At 39.0% G+C, this 17,649-nt stretch overlaps 2 protein-coding genes across 3 annotated transcripts; both read right to left on the bottom strand.

Annotated features, from left to right (window-relative positions):
* Nucleotides 1-1,610: 1,610 nt before the first annotated feature.
* gnpda1 (glucosamine-6-phosphate deaminase 1) lies at nt 1,611-4,760 on the bottom strand. Of its 2 annotated transcripts, none has more exons than XM_037780226.1 (7): nt 4,604-4,760; nt 4,188-4,314; nt 3,015-3,116; nt 2,732-2,914; nt 2,410-2,594; nt 2,011-2,185; nt 1,611-1,918 (listed from the first exon to the last, which is right to left on the bottom strand). In XM_037780226.1, exons 2-7 carry the CDS (start codon nt 4,309-4,311, stop codon nt 1,857-1,859), a joined length of 831 nt encoding a protein of 276 aa, XP_037636154.1. In that variant the 5' UTR covers nt 4,312-4,314; nt 4,604-4,760; the 3' UTR covers nt 1,611-1,856. The 2 variants fall into 2 exon arrangements, with proteins under 2 accessions (XP_037636154.1, XP_037636155.1); XM_037780227.1 differs by lacking the exon at nt 4,604-4,760 and adding an exon at nt 4,399-4,575.
* Nucleotides 4,761-6,132: 1,372 nt separating this feature from the next.
* hspa4b (heat shock protein 4b) lies at nt 6,133-15,712 on the bottom strand. The gene is made up of 19 exons (XM_037780225.1): nt 15,360-15,712; nt 14,286-14,343; nt 12,189-12,329; nt 10,505-10,627; nt 10,251-10,350; nt 9,977-10,110; nt 9,633-9,877; nt 9,440-9,516; nt 9,162-9,313; nt 8,904-9,010; nt 8,668-8,801; nt 8,212-8,396; nt 7,991-8,083; nt 7,631-7,786; nt 7,408-7,533; nt 7,193-7,300; nt 6,982-7,101; nt 6,717-6,878; nt 6,133-6,358 (listed from the first exon to the last, which is right to left on the bottom strand). The coding sequence occupies exons 1-19, from the start codon at nt 15,464-15,466 to the stop codon at nt 6,152-6,154; spliced, it is 2,535 nt and encodes an 844-aa protein (XP_037636153.1). The 5' UTR covers nt 15,467-15,712; the 3' UTR covers nt 6,133-6,151.
* Nucleotides 15,713-17,649: the final 1,937 nt, after the last annotated feature.

The raw sequence follows: 17,649 nt of genomic DNA, 5'->3' as shown, positions 1-17,649 counted from the left end.
GCTAGCACTCGTCGCCTTCTTTGATTTGATTGGCTTAGGTAGACATGATGGATGTCAGGGTGAGCCAATCAGAGGCGGAGTAGGGCGGGTCATGCCATCGCCTGTCAGATAAATCAAGTAAACATTTGCCTCACACAGTCACATGATATTGATTTTGCACAGTTATGTTGGCTTTTTTGTTTTGTTTTCTGTCTTCATTTGTTTATTTATTTGTTTATTTATTTATTCATTAATTTTTTCTCTTTATTTTTTTTCTTTCTTTAATTTATTTTTCTCTCCATTTTGTTTTATCCATATTTTATTTTATTTTATTTTGTTATGAGGAAAAGGAAGAAATAGAAAAAAAAGAAAAAAAGGGAAAATATGTGTGTGTATATGTATATATGTATATATACATATATACATATATATGTGTGTGTGTGTGTGTGTGTATGTATATATATGTATATATATGTATATGTATATATATATATACATATATATATATACATATATATATATGTATATATATAAACTCCTCAACTAGCCGGGCATGGGCCATGATGCCTCCTCCATCTCCTCTCTCCTCCCTCCAACGATTTCCTATGGATAGAAAAGGGCATAAGCCGAGCTATCAAACCAGGCTCACGAATTTACGATACGATACGATTTGCCTCTGAAATGTAGTGTGGCAAAAGCCTAGATAGGTTACTGTGTGCTTTAAGAAGTAGGGCCTATGAAGAAGTAGAAAATCCTAATGCTCTGATAAAATAGAAGAACCTCGAAATTGTACATTAGTATAGACAGTACTTGTCTGAGTAAATGTACTTAGTTATATTCCACTGCTGGTAACAAGGACTCCTGTTTCTCTTAAACATACAATGAAAGCAGTTTGTTTAAAGGGCCATTTTTTTCCAGCACAATTTTGGAAATGGACACTTACAAGGCTCATGTAAAGGCCACATTAGCTATGTGTTCCAATACCCAATATGTGCAATAGCATATGCTGATCACTCTGTGCAATAATTATATGATGCTGTGCAATAATGATATAATTTGACGGACACTTTGTGCAATAATCTGGCAAAACTCATCTCATGAATATACATGTTGTATTTTTATATTGCACTATCTCTTTTTTTATTGTATTATCTTTTTATTAGCACCTATGGGATTGTCACAATCTAATTTCGTTGTACTACACAATGACAATAAATGTCTTTAAAAATGAAATGTAATACTACCATGCTATTTAGTATGCCAGAAAAAGATTTAGCATGTCCCAATACATAGTATAGGAAATACAGTATGCCAAAAATACCAGAAGTCCTGCTACACCAATTCACATTTTGCAGTATGTTTTCTGGCTATTCTGATCCACAATCCTCTGCACAGCACATCTATGAGCAAGGTTCAAGGCACAATGTTGTGACAAATAAATATGTCACAATTGTATGCATACTGCATGCAACAGTACATACTTTGTAAGGACAGCTGCAGTATGTATTAAAAGTAAAAAGAAAAACTATGCAATTTGTAACGCAGCCTAGTTGTTCCATGTTGTCACGTGACAGGAGGAACAACCTGAATACCACAGCACCATCCCCCATTCACACACAGAGATACAGAGATTACAAATTAAATGCACTTTATTAAAAAGAACAAATGAGAAGCAAAGCTGTTCGAGCAATCACATGAAAACCTGAATGGCCTTCACAATACAAGCACCTGATTATTTCTGCAGTGATTAGTTGAGGTCAACTCCAGGCACTGCTCGGTGTTCACCAATGCATCACCACCAGAAAATAAAGGAATCATTGGAGTGTTAAGTTTTAAAAAAATGCCTCATGGATCCACAAAGTTTGGATAAGATCTCCTCAGTTCTTCTTTGGCACTGACTGAGGTGGCTCCACCAGCTTGTTGTGAACATGCATCATCCCTAAAGAAAGAGCAAGAATCAGCATGTTGATTCTGTGATTAATGCCTGTTTTGCAAATATTTTTTGCTTATGCTACCTGGGTTGCAACTCACCTTTGAAATACTTTACAGTTTTGACCCGCAGTTCCAGGGTGGCGTCTTCATCACATACAAAAACAGTCTGTGGGTGCTGCTGAAACGCAGACACCGTCCACATGTGATTCACACCGTCCTCTATAGCTTTGTATAAAGCAAACGCCTTGTGTGCTCCAGTGATGAGAATCATGACCTGAGAAGAAATTGAAAATGTGATCTGTGGCCTGTGTGACTGAGCAAAAGCAACTTGCAATTGGTGTTTTTTTTGGTGCATCAGGAAGATGAGTTCTGCAACTCAATGTTCTGACAGAAAATGATCATTCCTAACGAATGGTATATTTCAGATTTTGCAAAACCATGAAGCAGAAGCAAAACACAGAACAGGACAGATGGTTCACATTCATCTAGGCTTCTAACCTCTTTTGCATCCATGACTGTGCCCACTCCCACAGTCAGTGCCATGGTGGGCACCTTTGAGAGATCCCCATCAAAGAATCGGGCATTGGCTATGATAGTGTCCTGTGCCAGGGTCTTCACTCTAGTCCTGGAAGCCAGACTTGAACCAGGCTCATTGAAGGCAATGTGGCCATCTGGTCCAATACCTGACAGGACAGGAGGAGTAATTTAAATGTTACTGCCGCTTCAACAATGACCGCAAAATCAATTGATACCATAATGGGATTAGCACAAATCTGAAATATGAAGTTGGTATTCATTATCAGCACTGTGACCTCCTGACCTCCGACAAAGAGCTCGATCCCCCCAGCAGCTGTTATCTTTTCTTCAAAGGCTGTACACTCTGCTTGCAGGTCAGCAGCGTTGCCATCTAGGATATGGGTGTTCTCTGCTTTTATGTCTATGTGCTTGAAGAAGTTATTCCACATGAAGGAGTGGTAGCTCTCAGGGTGATCTCTGGCAATTCCTATACAGGATTTGATGACAGTTTATTATACGTGATCACGGTATTCAATGATTCCTCAATGTGTAAGCGTTTTATGTGGGGAGAAACAATGAAGACTTACCTACATATTCATCCATGTTGAAAGTTTTTACGTACTGGAATGAGATTTGGCCCGTCTTGTAGAACTCAATCAGTTTCTTGTAACAACCCAGGGGGGTGCCTCCTGAAGATAGACAAAAGCTTACAGAGCGAAAGCAACAGAGTGGAAAATTCCAGTGGAAATTCAATTTCCTTTCCTTACTCTTCTATGTTTCAGAGGAAATTATTGGATTTTTTTACTCCCCCAAGTTTATGGGATGGTTGTAATTTGCTCTTTGCAATATAGAGTTTACATGCAAAACATCTAATGTCACAAAATATGATGTATGGTTTGATTTTAAACTCCCAATCTGCATGGAGAAGACAAGCTAAAACATTTAGACAGTTCTCAAGTTACAGGTCCATGCAACACTATTATAACTTTCTGCAAGAACACAAGTGAATCTACTTTTTTATGCAAGCTGATTTCAATAATACTTGTACACATTTAAGTATAACTTTTTTCATTCATGGCAGGGCCTGATCGCTATTTCCGCCACTGACACTGAATCAGCAGATATGTGTGTGTGTGGGAGGTGGTGTGTTAACGTTTGTTTGTTTGTTTATTTAGATCCCCATTTGCCTTTTGCATAGCAGCAGCTATTCTTCCTGGGGTCCACATAGTTCACATGGTGACAATACAAAAATACACATTCACACTACTCATCATACACTAACATAACATATCGTAATACACGTAAAAAACAAAAAAAAAACAGAAAATAGAAAGGCTCCGACTGAATCTATCATGATCTAACAGATAAATATCATCATTTAACATTGAATTTCTTAATACCCTTACACACCCAAGAATACTTATTGATTACTAAAGTTTCTTCTTAAGTAATGCTCGTTTAGTGTTTTTTTAAAACCATATATATCATTTTGTTGTGTAATCTGATTTGGGAGTGAATCCCATTCTTGCATTGCTCTGTATATTTGCTGTACTTTGACCTGATTTGGTTTTGGATCTTGGTAAAGTAAAATAACCTGCAGCAGCACGCCTTGTGGAATAATTGTGTGTATCTGTACTAAAGGATAGTTTTTTATAAAAAAGTTATCTGCATCTCTGCTTTATACACTATAATACAGATAATACAGTATCTCCAGCATTATTTCTGAAATAAATGAACACAGGTTGCCAGCTCCTACTCACCTGTGGGAAGCCCCAGGGTGAAGTATCTGTCCGGTCCAGGTCTGAAGAGTATGATCTTGTTTCTAATGTACTTTGCAGCCCACTCGCTTGCCTGGTCGTAGTCATTGAGGATGATCAGCTTCATCGTCTTGGACAGAAAAAAGCAAGAAAAGATGATCGGGGTGCTTGTCTGAAGGAGTTCAGCCTCGAAGTAAATCAGGACAAAACACACCTTAATCAGACTTTAGACTCATCAAGGTAACTATCATCATCCGGAGACAGTAAAATCAGATCACTGTTGATGCACTAGTCTAGTGTTGCTCAACAATCTGACAAAAAGTCAACTTTGACATTGTAACAAAAACTTTCACTGCAGTATTATAGTGTCATAACATAACACAAACAAAATAGGAACATAGTTATTGTGTACACTTTACCTTGTTATGTATCTGTAGCGTTTACTCTCAGCAGACAGGATCTGGATGATCATGTGATTCCTGCTGTTGAATATCAAGAGCGCTCACCACGGAGGTGACGTCATTACACCATCCGCTAATGTGAGCTACCTACTAGCTAATTTGACTTGAGAAATGTCCGCACAAAGTCCCCGGGGTGTTCTTTAAGCATCTTTACAGTGCCGAAAACTGCTCTGTCGAGTGATTTAACGTTACAGCTTTTTTTAAAAACACATGGAAACATTGCAGTCGCGTGCCTACATGCATGAGGAGAGCCGTAGCTAGGATTTAAGAGATGCTGACGTCACAAGCCCATTACACAAACAAACAAACAATTCATTTAATTATTACATTTAATTGTCTGTAGATGTGAATACATGTTTCTCTAATACTGGTTAAGTCCCTTTTATTTTATTTTTATTATTATTATTATTTTATTTAAAAGGGACCATGTACAGTTTAAAACATAAATGTCACCATTTGATGCACCATACCAGATTACAGCTTTAAGATAATTCACATCTGTAGTCCCTTGGCAGGTCAAGACAAAGAAACATACTACATATTTTAGCTATGGTGACCAGACTTCCCGGTTTGTCCCGGATTCAAGCTGTGTCCTGAGTCCCGACAAATATCTGTAAAACATTAAAATGTCCCAGTTTTCAACATTCACTACTAAATTGTCCCGGTTTTCACCACAGTTATCATAATAATAATAATATTTAGGCTACTATTTAATACTTGTTTTCAGACTTTTATCATATTTTGTCCCACTCAGTATTAACCAACCTAATATAAAAAAATAAACAATGTCTGAATCTCTGTATGCGTGTCAATCAATCATCTTGTTCATGTGCGAACATGCTAAGCGCTGAAATAATTGTCCCCAATCCTAATGAGCCTATGGTGCATGCATGAAGGTGTGGTAGGCTACACTTAAGGGTCCGGGTTTGGTGGGTTTGAAAATATGGTCACCCTAATTTTAGCTGTTTGCCAAAAAGCAGTACAATTTTAAGATTTTGAGTCTAAAAACATATCAGAATCATCAGTCATTTAAAAACAAAATATGCATAATATGTGTTTAATATAGACCTGTGTCTTCAATACTAGCTAAACAAAAGCGACGTGTATGTGAAGCCTTGGGTAACGTCTCTTTGGACAAAGTAATAAAAGATGGCAGAAGAGATTTTCAATAACTTTATTAAAACCATATTGTGACACAGACCAGAACACTTACAGGGCACACAACAGAAATAAATACCATTATGTGTACAGCGCTCATTGTCAAACAGGCTTATTGCGGCTGGTTTTTGATTTATGTCATCCAGAAAGAGAGAGGGCATGCTATGTCATCAGACAGAGATACCACCAGAAGCTGGGCTCAGTGTGCTAATCACCCTGCCTGCTTTAGACTGTGGAGTGCAGTTCCTGAAACACTTTACCTGCTCTGATATACACCCAGGCTGCATCTCAATCTGAAGCAACCAGCTCCCATTCAGCTTTGCTTAAGGGGGGGGGCGTTAGGCTGCTTTAATCAAGGTCCATTTCAGGCTTGTTGTCTGTGGTTTCTGAGGTGGGGTTGCCTGTGTTCTCAGTTGTTCCCTTGTCTGCAGTTTCTTCTTGGGGTTTCTCCTGTCCGTTGACGGGCCCGTTCTGCTCTGCAGGGGTGTCTTCCTTGGGAAGCTCCACCTTGGGCTTGGGCTTGGTCGCAATGGGGTTACAAGCACTGAACAGCTCCTGGAAAATTAAACAAAAGGACACTACATGTAATAACGGTTTTATTAAAAAACATACAGTTGTGTGGGAGATCTACAAATTGATCCCGGCCCAATAAATAATATAGGCACCAGAGTTACTAATGTGTTCCTGGTAGATAGTTGACCTCAGTGTCTCATGTTGCAACACTAATATGTGATGAAATAGTGGTCGATTTCTGTAACGTGCATGAGTAATAAGAGCTGGACAAACCTAGCTGTCTTAAACAACTTGTATCTTTATTCTGCATGTATGAGAGTCTCTTTTTTAAATGTGCTGTATTCTAGTCACGTCTCTCCGAACACTGGTATTATGATGCTCTAATGGAGTAGACACTCACCCTTGTTTTTACTTGAATGTCTTTTACTTTGACAGAGGGATCCACCGCCAAGCTCTGTTTGCTTTGCTGGTTCATGGCGCTGTTCATCCACATCATTGCATCACCAGTCAGTTTGTCCACTTTCTTGACATCTGCCTCATCTAAATGGTCGTACTGCTCCTCCTGGAAATCAAAAGGGAAACGACAAAAGTAGTGTTACTAATTACCACAGGCATCATTACTTTTATTTGTAATAAAAATGCCAGCATTCTCTTTTGAAAAGCACCTTCATTTTGTACGCTTCCACAAATTTCATGTACTGCTGGATTTGTTTTCCCAACTCCTCAAATGATTTAGGTCTCTCTTCAGCCTCCGTGTACCTCTCCTGGATGGGCTGGCCAAGTTTCTATAGCGAACACAGTATATGTGTCAGTTAAAGAAATCAAAATGTCAACCAAGCAATGGAGGAAAAAAAAAAAAGCTATTGCAATAATTACCTTTAACTCTGCCAGTTTGTCAATGTACACCTGTTTGGATTGGTCCTCTCCATCTTCATACAGCCAGTTCTCAGTATCCTCCAGCCTCAATGACAGGGCATCCCTGTCCTGAAAACATAAAAATAATTTCATAATATGTAAATTAATTGGAGAGTGATTATAGAGATGCTAACTTTGACCACTTTACAATGAGTCGGGAGTGGCTGTTTACTCACAGATTCACCGACAAACTTCTCCAGCAGCCCGTGTAGTTTGTCCCTCATGTCGTACACGTACTCCTCCACGTAGTTCTTAGCGTCATTCCTCTCCTTCTCCAGCTTGTCCTGCATGATCATCTTACCCTGAGGAGAATCCAAACAGCAACTGTAACTGCTAAACACTTCAAAATAGATCAAGTAATGAAGGATGGGTGGATGTGATGGCTGAATGTTTAGTTACCTCATTTTCTACAAAAAGATTGAGCATGTCATCAGCTAGCTGCCACTGTGGACTGTTTTCAATTGGAAGATCAAGCACTTTTGTTTTGACTTTGGGCTTTTTGGCTTGTGGGGGCTGGTCGGTCTTCTTCTCGCCTTTGCCCTCCTCTGGGGTTACCTAAAAAAGAGAATAGGCATTGAGATTCAAAATATCACTCGTATTATGTTTCAAATGTCTAAACCTAATACATGAAAAAATTGAACATTATAAGCTTCTCAAAGACATGATTTATTGTTTGCTATTGTGTTGAATTGTATCTCATTGTAAAGACTACAGATCTACAGAACAGATCTTCTTGCTCACAGAAATTGAGCATCTTACCTCCATCTCCTCGTTCTCACGGGGCGTCTTCTCTTCTGCTTCTTTCTGACCATCTCCCTGACCCTGCTCCTCCTCATCAGTCTGCATCTTGTTCTGCAGAGGAGTAAAAAAAATAAATATGTTTTTGTCTCAAATAGTAGTACACTTACTAACCTGATGCTTGGTGTAAAAGGACACTTTGTGATGAGAAAAAAAAAGGACACTTAATGGGGCTGAAGTACCTCTCCATCTTTTTCATTGGCCTGTTCTGTTTCCATGGGTTCCTCTGACTCATCACATTTCTGCACTTCAACCAGGGAGGCGCTGGACACGCTGAAGATACCGTGGATGTTCACTCGCACCTTGACTTTCACCTTGGAGCTCTCCCCAGATGCCTGTGGGACAACCTTCTGGACCATGAACTGACCTGGAAGGAAGGAAAAAAAAAAAAAAAGTGTCAATAAAAATTTGTAAGGCCTCTCCTGATGCAATTCGTCGTGGGAGGTGAGGTCAGTAATTTGCTTTTGGCTCATCAATTTGATCATGTTTATCAACCCAAGTATTTTTCTCAGCGCTAAAAGCAGAGTTAATACTCGACTTCCGTTTGTCAGGTAGACAGAAACATGACAGGATGTTTGTTTTGGAGTCATTCTATCCCCTAGTGGTCACACATCACTTAGGAAGCTTTAGCTGCTTACCAATAGTGGGATCAGGGTAGGGCAGATCATTAGCGCTATTGTAGTAGGCCTCCAAGGAAAAAGGATCTTTCCGGTAGAAGGTCAGCACTTTGGAGAAAGGTGCTGCATGGTTCACAGGAAATACCTCGCAATCACTGCAACAAATTAATATTTCATAATAAGTATTACATTCAATAGTCAAGATTAGAGACAAGAGGAAAAAAATAATAGAAATTATGATTTTTTTTTTTTTTTACCTCAGACCTTCCTCTGCAGCAGAATGCCACTTCAAGGAGATGGGATAGGGAACAATGTCTGTGATGGAGAATTCACGCACTTTGAAGGCCGGAGACAGTATCGCGCACTGTGGAGACACAACCAGGGGTTCAATAATAAAAACGTTTAATCTGAAAACAAGAAACATCCCTTTCACATCAACAGATGCTTATTCGAGCGCTTATGTGACTTTCTGGCGAGGGTCGGAGACCAGCTGTAAAACCAAAAGTGTCATATACCTGCAGGGCACATCCTCTGGCTACAGCTTCGTCAGCATTCAGTGTGGTGTTCAGCTCCTTCCCGAAGAATTTGCTGATCCTCTCTTTGACTGCTGGGATCCTGGAAGCTCCCCCCACGATCTCTACTGCATAGATGTCATCCTTCTTCAGTTCTTATGGGACAAAAAAACACAGTTTTATCATCACACAAACCAAGAAACGGCATACGTTCAAGTTCTTTGACTGATTTAATAAGAAAGACGGGTAAATAAAGTGAAGTATATCACAATTATACTCACTGGTTTGTTCCAGCAGACTCTGCAGTGGAGCCTCAACTCGGGCAAACATATCAGCACACATCTCTTCAAACTGACCCCTTGTGCAAGAGAAAAGGTTAACATGACTTAAGCTTTAAAAAGGAAATTTAAAGTAAAACGGAGTAGATATGAACCGTGGATACTAAAAGCGAGAAATTATTTCTTGTTGGTCTACCTGTTCATTTTCCCAGAGACATCAATGTCATTCATGAAGCACTCAATGTTAAGTGGCAGGTCGGAGGAGTTGGCGCTCATCACTCTTTTCAGTTTTTCACACTCCTGGTAAAGTCTGACCAGAGCCCTGGGCTTTGTCTTGGCATCGATCTTGTACTTCTTGCCAAATTCCTCACAGAAGTGATTCACCAACACCTCGTCAAAGTGCTTCCCTCCCAACTCTGGGTCACAAGCTGTAGCAAGGACCTAAGAGATGAGGAGAAGAGGTCAAGAGAGAGAGTTGAAGGAATGAAACAAAGTCTCTGATTGATGATGAATGTTTGATATGCTGATTTAGCTACACACCTTGACTTTGCCCTTGTTAAAGGCACACACTGATGTTTGGTACCCAGAGTGGCCCAGGTCCACAAACACCACGTTCCTGGCCTTCTCCTCGATAGCAGGGAGATCCTGTTTATAGATCCCATAAGCCAATGCAACTGAGAAGAAAATTGTGAAATTATTAATGACGTTAACATGTACTGGAATCAGTAAAAGCGTGCATTTTGGCAGCCGCACTCAACAATCAGTAACCTGCACATCATTGCCCAAGCCCTGCCCCAAAAAAACAGGTACAGACCTGCAGTCGTCTCATTCATGAGCCTCAGGCAGTTGAGACCAGCAATCTGAGCAGCATCTACTACTGATCTCCTCTCAGCGTCAGTGTAGTAGCAGGGAACCTGGTTACAACAGAAGAGCATTTGAAATTACATTACATCTGTGTGGGTGGAGCATTTAAGCTTTTTTATGCTGGCGAGGACTACATATTTTGCCCCTCTACTCATCATGTACAAGGACAGCATCCAAAACGGTGCAGTAATATGTAATACTTACAGACACAACACAGTCAGCCACAGGCTTCTTGAGTGCATGCTCCGCGGTCTCCTTCATCTTGGTCAGCAGCATGGCGGTGACCTGTTCAATGCTGAACACCTTCTCCTCCTCCATGTACATCACCTTTAAAAAGAAACAGACAAGAAGAGAAGATGATTCCTACTATGTCTCCTCAATTTGTGTTTTGTATAGCAAATTAATCAATTATAATGGGCCAGTAAAACATCTTAACCTTTGGTCAAATGTAAAAAAAAAAAAAAAAAGATTAAATCTAACAATAAGATGCATTTCCAAACATGTACAGATCATTCCACATTGCCTGTAACTAATGTCAGTCTTAAAGGTTTCCCTTATACTTCCACTGTGTCATCAAGGCTACAAACGGTTTTAGGTCAGCTAGTGATGACACAGAGACATTTCACAACTTCAAGAGGCACACATGCATATGGGTGCAGTAAAATGTTGCTGATCTACAAGCTTTTAGTGCTCGTTGGCATTAATCCTTTATCTGAAAACTCAATGAGCGCCACCCCAGAACAGAAAAATAATTAACTAATTTGGTCTTCCAAACTCAAAAGATATTCATGCCTGAATGAAATAAAAATTGTACACCACTTTAATGAACAACATCTGTAATTGTACCCATTTATGGGACTGTATCATACTGTCTATTGTTTTATTATCTTTACTATATAGATATTTTGACGATATTGTGAAAGTGTGTTTTCTGCTGATGTGACAGAAAAATGTCTCCTTCCGGTGTAGCCTACTGTCTTCATAAATTATTGCCCAATCCCACAATGTCCACACTCACGGACTTTGAGTTTTCGTATACACTTTCTGTGAGTCCGTATTTATGCACATTGCCTGAGGGAATTACCTACAATTCATAGCTCTGGGACGTTAAACACAGGGTTCCCAGAGTAAACCCCTGAGGCGTTAAAAAATGTGAAGGTAAACAAAGAGGACGACACACACATGAAATTAGAGGAATGCAAGCAGAGTATATATTAAACACATGGTTTATTCATTGAGCATTTTTTTTACATTTTGCTCAATGATGCTGTATTGACAAAAACGAGTGAATTGATTATTTGACAATAAGGCTACCTCTCCTCTCACAAGGCAAGAGCCTGGAAGATGTTCAAATCAGACAGTAAGAAACGTAAAATAAAAACCCACAATCGCCAAGGTAACGTAATATGTCGCTGCATAGTGCTGTCCTATTTGTATTTATACCATTTCAAGCCCCTGCAGCCTCTCACACTCAACCATTTACCAGGTGACTTCAGTTAAGTCCCTTAAGGTTCAGGGTTTAAGGCCTTAGGGGGGACATTGGGATTGGGCCCATCAGTCGCTCTTTATATCTCTGCCCTGACGAGTCACTGTGAAATTGAAACTAGTTATTGTTTTATACTGCAAATACGCCCAACTGAATAAAGACTTGTCTCCTTGCTCTCACAGAGAGCGTCTGAGGAGTGACCGAAAATGTACGTGGCAGGTTGACAATTATCTGAGGTGGCGGCTGGCCAAATGATAACAAGCTATAGGAATAATTACAGGTCTCTTCATGAATACTGAATCCTACAAGGATAATTAGGAAGTATATCCAGTGTGTCTGCGCTATTACTATACATTCTATCATATCACTTTAACTGGGAGTGTTCCTCATTTTTTTCCTTACCTTGATGCCAGTTGTCCCTGTGGGCATTTGTGCAATATCATAGACCAAACTGTTTTTGAGGCGCTGCACAAGGGGATCCGAAAACGCCCTGCCATGAAACCGCTTGAACCCTTGGACTGTGTTCTTGCAGTTTGTGACGATCTGTGAAAAAAGATAAACTCTCTATTAAATAAACACAAATTATGCATTCATGACTTGAAAACTTACTCTATGTTAGTGCTGTATTCTATGTGCTATGTATGCCTAGTGTTGTCCATGCTCATACTCCAGTGATTCTCAAAGTGGAGTCCGGGGACCCCCAGGGTTCCATTGCACTCTGTCAGGGGGTCCGTGAAATAATTTGCTATAAATTATGAAATTTATTATGAAAAAATAAGCATATTGTGTCCATAAGTCCCAACAACATTAGTTTTGGGCCAGTAGAAACTCTGATATGATTGTGACATTAGTTGAAATGTGGGCAATAACTCCAGTCAAGTCCGATTTCAATAAAAATCACCTTCTGTTTAAAAGGTAAGTGGTATTAACATTCAATAACTTTGCGAATTCCCCCCGCTGTGGGACTAATAATGCATTATCTCCTCTTACCATAACATGATTCAGATTGAAATGTGTTTCTGTCTCACTATGAAACAGGTGTGAAGTATTTAGGTTGACAAGTTTAAGATACAAATACTGTAGTTCCAACGGCATCTAAGAGTACAAATGGTAGTAAGCAGGGAATTAAATTAACACCGGCCACCTGCCAAATACAGAGTAAATGTTGTCTGTGGCAGGTGAAAATTTCAGGTCACCTGCCACCATGGCAGACAGGTTTTCCTTATATTAAGAAATATTATTTTAAAATGCAATTCTAAAGCCTAAATTAAATATATGGTAACATTTCATTTTACAGGTCTGCCATTTCTCAATAGCTGGTAATTTATTTAATACATTTCCAGGAAAAGAAGAAGTTTTTTTTTATTTTTTTGCTTTATTTCCATGTCTGCTGGTAAAAAGATAATTATTAGCAAATAACTTCTTAGAAATTTCTTGAAAAACTCCCTGAAACATGACATTAGCTACCAGGTTAAGTTTGTGTAGACAATAAGTTACACAATGGTGAGATTTGTGCCTGATCAGAAGTGTCTTCGTTTGATGAAGAGCAGCGCACAGCCGCGTCTCAAGCCTAAGGGTCCTATTTTAACCATTATATACTATTTTAGCATATAATTATTAAATTATGTTTATAGTGAATGTCTGTCTCTCCCTCTCTCTCATACACTCAGTATTTGAACTATCTGTTTATATCATGTTTATTTTTGTTTAAAGCTTATTTTGTAAATTGTACATTTTCATTCTTATTTTTATTCTAACGTTTTATCTATTCTTTTGTTATTATACTGTTTGACTTGCACCAACAAAACCAAATAAAATTCCTAGTGTATACCTCTTACACCTGGCAATAAACACCATTGTGATTCTGATAGTAAAGTAATTTTCAATACATTCTGAGGTAAATATTGGGGTAATTTGGCAGTAATTCCAAAGACATTTCAAATAGGTAACTTGCTAATTAACACCTAATTACCATGAAATTTGCAGCCCTGTAAAATGAAGTGTTACCAAATATAGTCTTGTATTAAGGTTACATGATATATTCCATAATTCTACAGTCTGGTACCACTGAGTCAGTGTTCTACCTAGATTTCAGAAGTGGCAGACAAAAAAACTGAGTGGCCAATAGAAATGTTCAGTGACCTGCCACAGTGGCAGGTGAGGAAAAAGGTTAATTTCAGACCCTGGTAGTAAGCATATGCTTAATCTGTGTTACAATTAAGAGGCGTTCCTTTGAAAATGTTCTCTGTAAGGGGTCCTTGGCCACAAAACACTATGAATCAGAATCAGAATCGTGTTTATTGCCAGGTGTAAGAGGTATAAAATAGGAATTTGCTTTGGTTTTGTTGGTGCAAGTAAGCAGTATAATAACAAAGAATAGATAAAAACGTTACAATAAATAAGAATAAAAACAGAGTGCAAATATTGCCGGTGTGCAAATATGTGAAAGCAGGTCCCCCTTTTGTCAGGCTAGTGATCCAGTGTCCCATGTAAACATACCTGGCTTTTAGCAGCAGCACCGATCGCTCGGTTCCGGGGTCCAAAAGAAACAAATGCTCTAAAAAAACAGAAAAAAACAACTAAATTAAATTCTCTCTTCTACAACAATTTTTTTTTTTTACAATGATGCAGCTTCATGTAAAGGTTGATGTAACCAGTAATCCCAATTGATTTTGATGATGACGATTTCAAGATTCCAGATGTTTATTGTCACGTCGGTTATACAGGTACAATCATGTGAAATGCTTTTTGCTGGGAAGCTCCATTAAAATAATAAGTTAAATTATAATTATAAAAGGAAATACTTTGTACAAGGGCATATTAAGAACATATACATTAAGAACATATACAGTATAAGATATATTTTGTGTGAGAAGGTGTCGTATGATTTATTTATTTAAAAGTCTGCTGGTGAGAGTCCTGTATCTTCTACCAGAGGGCAGGAGGATTAATTAATTATATTATTAGATTTAATCTTATAATATAATTAATGTTAATCCAAATATATACTCCTGTATGTGTTTCTCCTATGTATTATAGGTGTGAATAATGAGGTTATATGGATTAATCGAGCAGTCTGACAGGCCTCCTCCCATCATGCGCTCATTCATGCCTGCAGTAAGAAAAAAAAAGCACCATCACCTGACTGAGCAGGTTATCTGTCATTACTAAGCTTTAGACTGTGTTCAAGACGCTATTATAGTCCACAAGAAGCATCTCATGACGTGAAGAACCAGGATTTTCATTGTAACGTTACTCACAATGGATCCAGTTAAAGCTAGCGTGTTAGCATTAGCATTAGCGCTCACATGCCATGTTTCCTGTTGTGAAATCCGTTAGCATGCTAACTAGCATAAGCTAACTAGCATAGGCTAACTAGCTTTAGCACTCACATGCCAGTTTCCTGTTGTGAAACCCGTTAGCTAGGTAGCATGCTAACTAGCTAACTAGCATGCTAACTAGCTAGGCTAACTAACGCAATATTATGATGAACAATAAGTGGATTAGTTCACCTTCTCTGCCTGCTTTCAGAGCATATAATGAAACATAAAGCATACATAATGTTGTACTCACGGTGTACATCGGTCGGTGTGTTCGTTAGCGACGGTCTCGATGCCCCCGGCTCTGGCTACCGCTACATAGCAGTTCAGATAGCCGACGTCAAACCCGACAACTGACATCTTCTCGAGCTAGCTGACGGTAACGGTTAACAGTGTTACAGTGGTCACGAGGAAGAACAGAGATATAGATAACTCAGTGGTAAAAGGTGACAGCAGCAGCTACAGTGGAGGGTTTTGTTTTCCAGTCAGCGGACGGTGGAAATACACCCTTGTTCTTGTTCCATGGAGCTGTGTAGCAGCATGCGGTGGACCGGCTGATGAGAGAGAGAGAAGAGCCTTCACGAAGCTTCTGTGTCCGCTGACCAATAGCAGCATCCTGCTGCAGAGCAGAGCACCACACCATGCTACCAGGCGCCTCTACAGGCAGGGACAGGCACTGCAGCAGCAGCAGCTTTAGATATGTATAAGTACACATAAAGAAGATATTTTCACTTTCTTGCCAATATTACTTTACCATATCAGTTCTCTTTTTTTTTTCTTTTTTTCAGAAGTTTATTTCAACAAAAGACATGTAAAAAAAGAGTATAGGGAATATAAAGAAACAGCACCAAAGAAAAGACAAAAAAATCAAAAAAACGTAACCTTTCTGTTACCTTCAAATTTACTAACATCTTTTATCCTTGGGGTCAATTTGACCCCAGCAATTTAAACCTCCAGAAAATTATTATAATTAAAATTGTTACCCAAGTCATCCATTCCTTCCGCCATTACACTGCTGAACGCAGAGTAACTTACATGAATGAACGACAACAAAAATGTTTTATTTACTTTGAATGTACAGTTATTTTGCACTAACCACATAACGGTTGTCTGTGTTTGCATTAGGTACATTCTTGGAATACAATTTGCAATGTGCAAATACTCTTGGCACTTTATTCTATTCTAATTATTTATTTATTCCTTTATTCTTTTATCTCGTCTTGTTTTTATTCTTGTATTCATTGTTTTTATTGCGAATATTTTTAATTTTTAATCTTGTACTTTTATTGTTATGCACCTCCCCATATGCCACCTACTGTGTTCCCTCTGTCAATGATGATTGTGCAGTATGAATGTGTGTATATGTCTCGGTGGACTGCAGAAACTGAATTGCCCTTCGGGGATAAATAAAGCTCTCTGTATCTGTATCTGTATCTGTATCAAGTTTATGTGTCAGGTACTTTATGTTTGTTTGTTGACTACCTAAATAGCCCTTTAAATAAAATCAATATCTTCACGGGAACCATATTTTGCCGCCCCCAAAGCGTGGGGAAATATCAAAGTTCTCGCGAGAATGATGTTTCCCCTCCCCCATGTCGTGTGAACTATCAGTGGTTCTCGCACTACTACAGTTATGGTTATGTTAGGTTAGGGCCCTAAAGCTTTTTGAAGATTATAAAGTTGCATGTTATAGTGACCTCAATATCATCCAAAACAAATGTGTGTAAAATGTTGATATTTCTTATATGTTTTATCCAGCTAAAACAGCCTGGGGTCAAATTGACCCCAAAGAACACCGATGCGTACAGCATGTATACAGGACATTGAAAACATATCATCATTTTAATTTTATGTTTACCCAGTTGTCCCCATTAAATTAGGAAAAGTCATTAAATATGAAGCAAAAAAAATGATGTCAATCATTTATTTAGAGACGTTAAACATTGAATGGGGTCAAATTGACCCCAAAGATAATAGGAGGGACTGTTTGTAAGAATCAGAAATGCTTGTTAACAGTGACACCTGTGGCCGTTAAGTCAACGAAAGTCAGCATCGGCGCTTTGCTCGTTCTAAACAGAGCCCCGTCTCTTCACAAGACACGGAAAACCTCTGTTGGTCTGGAGGAGCTGCAGCATTTATTTCTGCACAAACGTCCACTGTACATTCACTAGATATTCTCAGAGCTAAACTAACTCTTCTGCAGTGTGTAGTGAGCGCGCATGCACGTGTAGAGGTGGAGCGAGACAGCAAGAACGCGCGCAGTGTGTGAGTGAAGGGAAGCAGGCAGAGGAGCAGAGTACAGCAGAGACTCCGGCCACACGCGAGCGCTCATGGGAAACCGACCCCGTAGATTTATACATGTAAAAAGTTACAAACAGTCCCTTTAATGACAGAGGAGTTCAATGTCCATTCATTCTAATTCTTTTCAGAGTTCAAGAAAATGTACTTCCTCTAAAATATTGAGACAACAGCTTTTTGTTTTTTGACATTTTCAAGTGAGGTGCCATACTGACGAAAGCAGGGTTGTAGAGTCAGACCATTTA

This window comes from Sebastes umbrosus, chromosome 9 (genome assembly GCF_015220745.1).
Source record: "Sebastes umbrosus isolate fSebUmb1 chromosome 9, fSebUmb1.pri, whole genome shotgun sequence".
Taxonomy (NCBI): domain Eukaryota; kingdom Metazoa; phylum Chordata; class Actinopteri; order Perciformes; family Sebastidae; genus Sebastes; species Sebastes umbrosus.
Note: the sequence above shows the minus strand (reverse complement) of the source record. Positions and strands in the feature narration are given on the sequence as shown.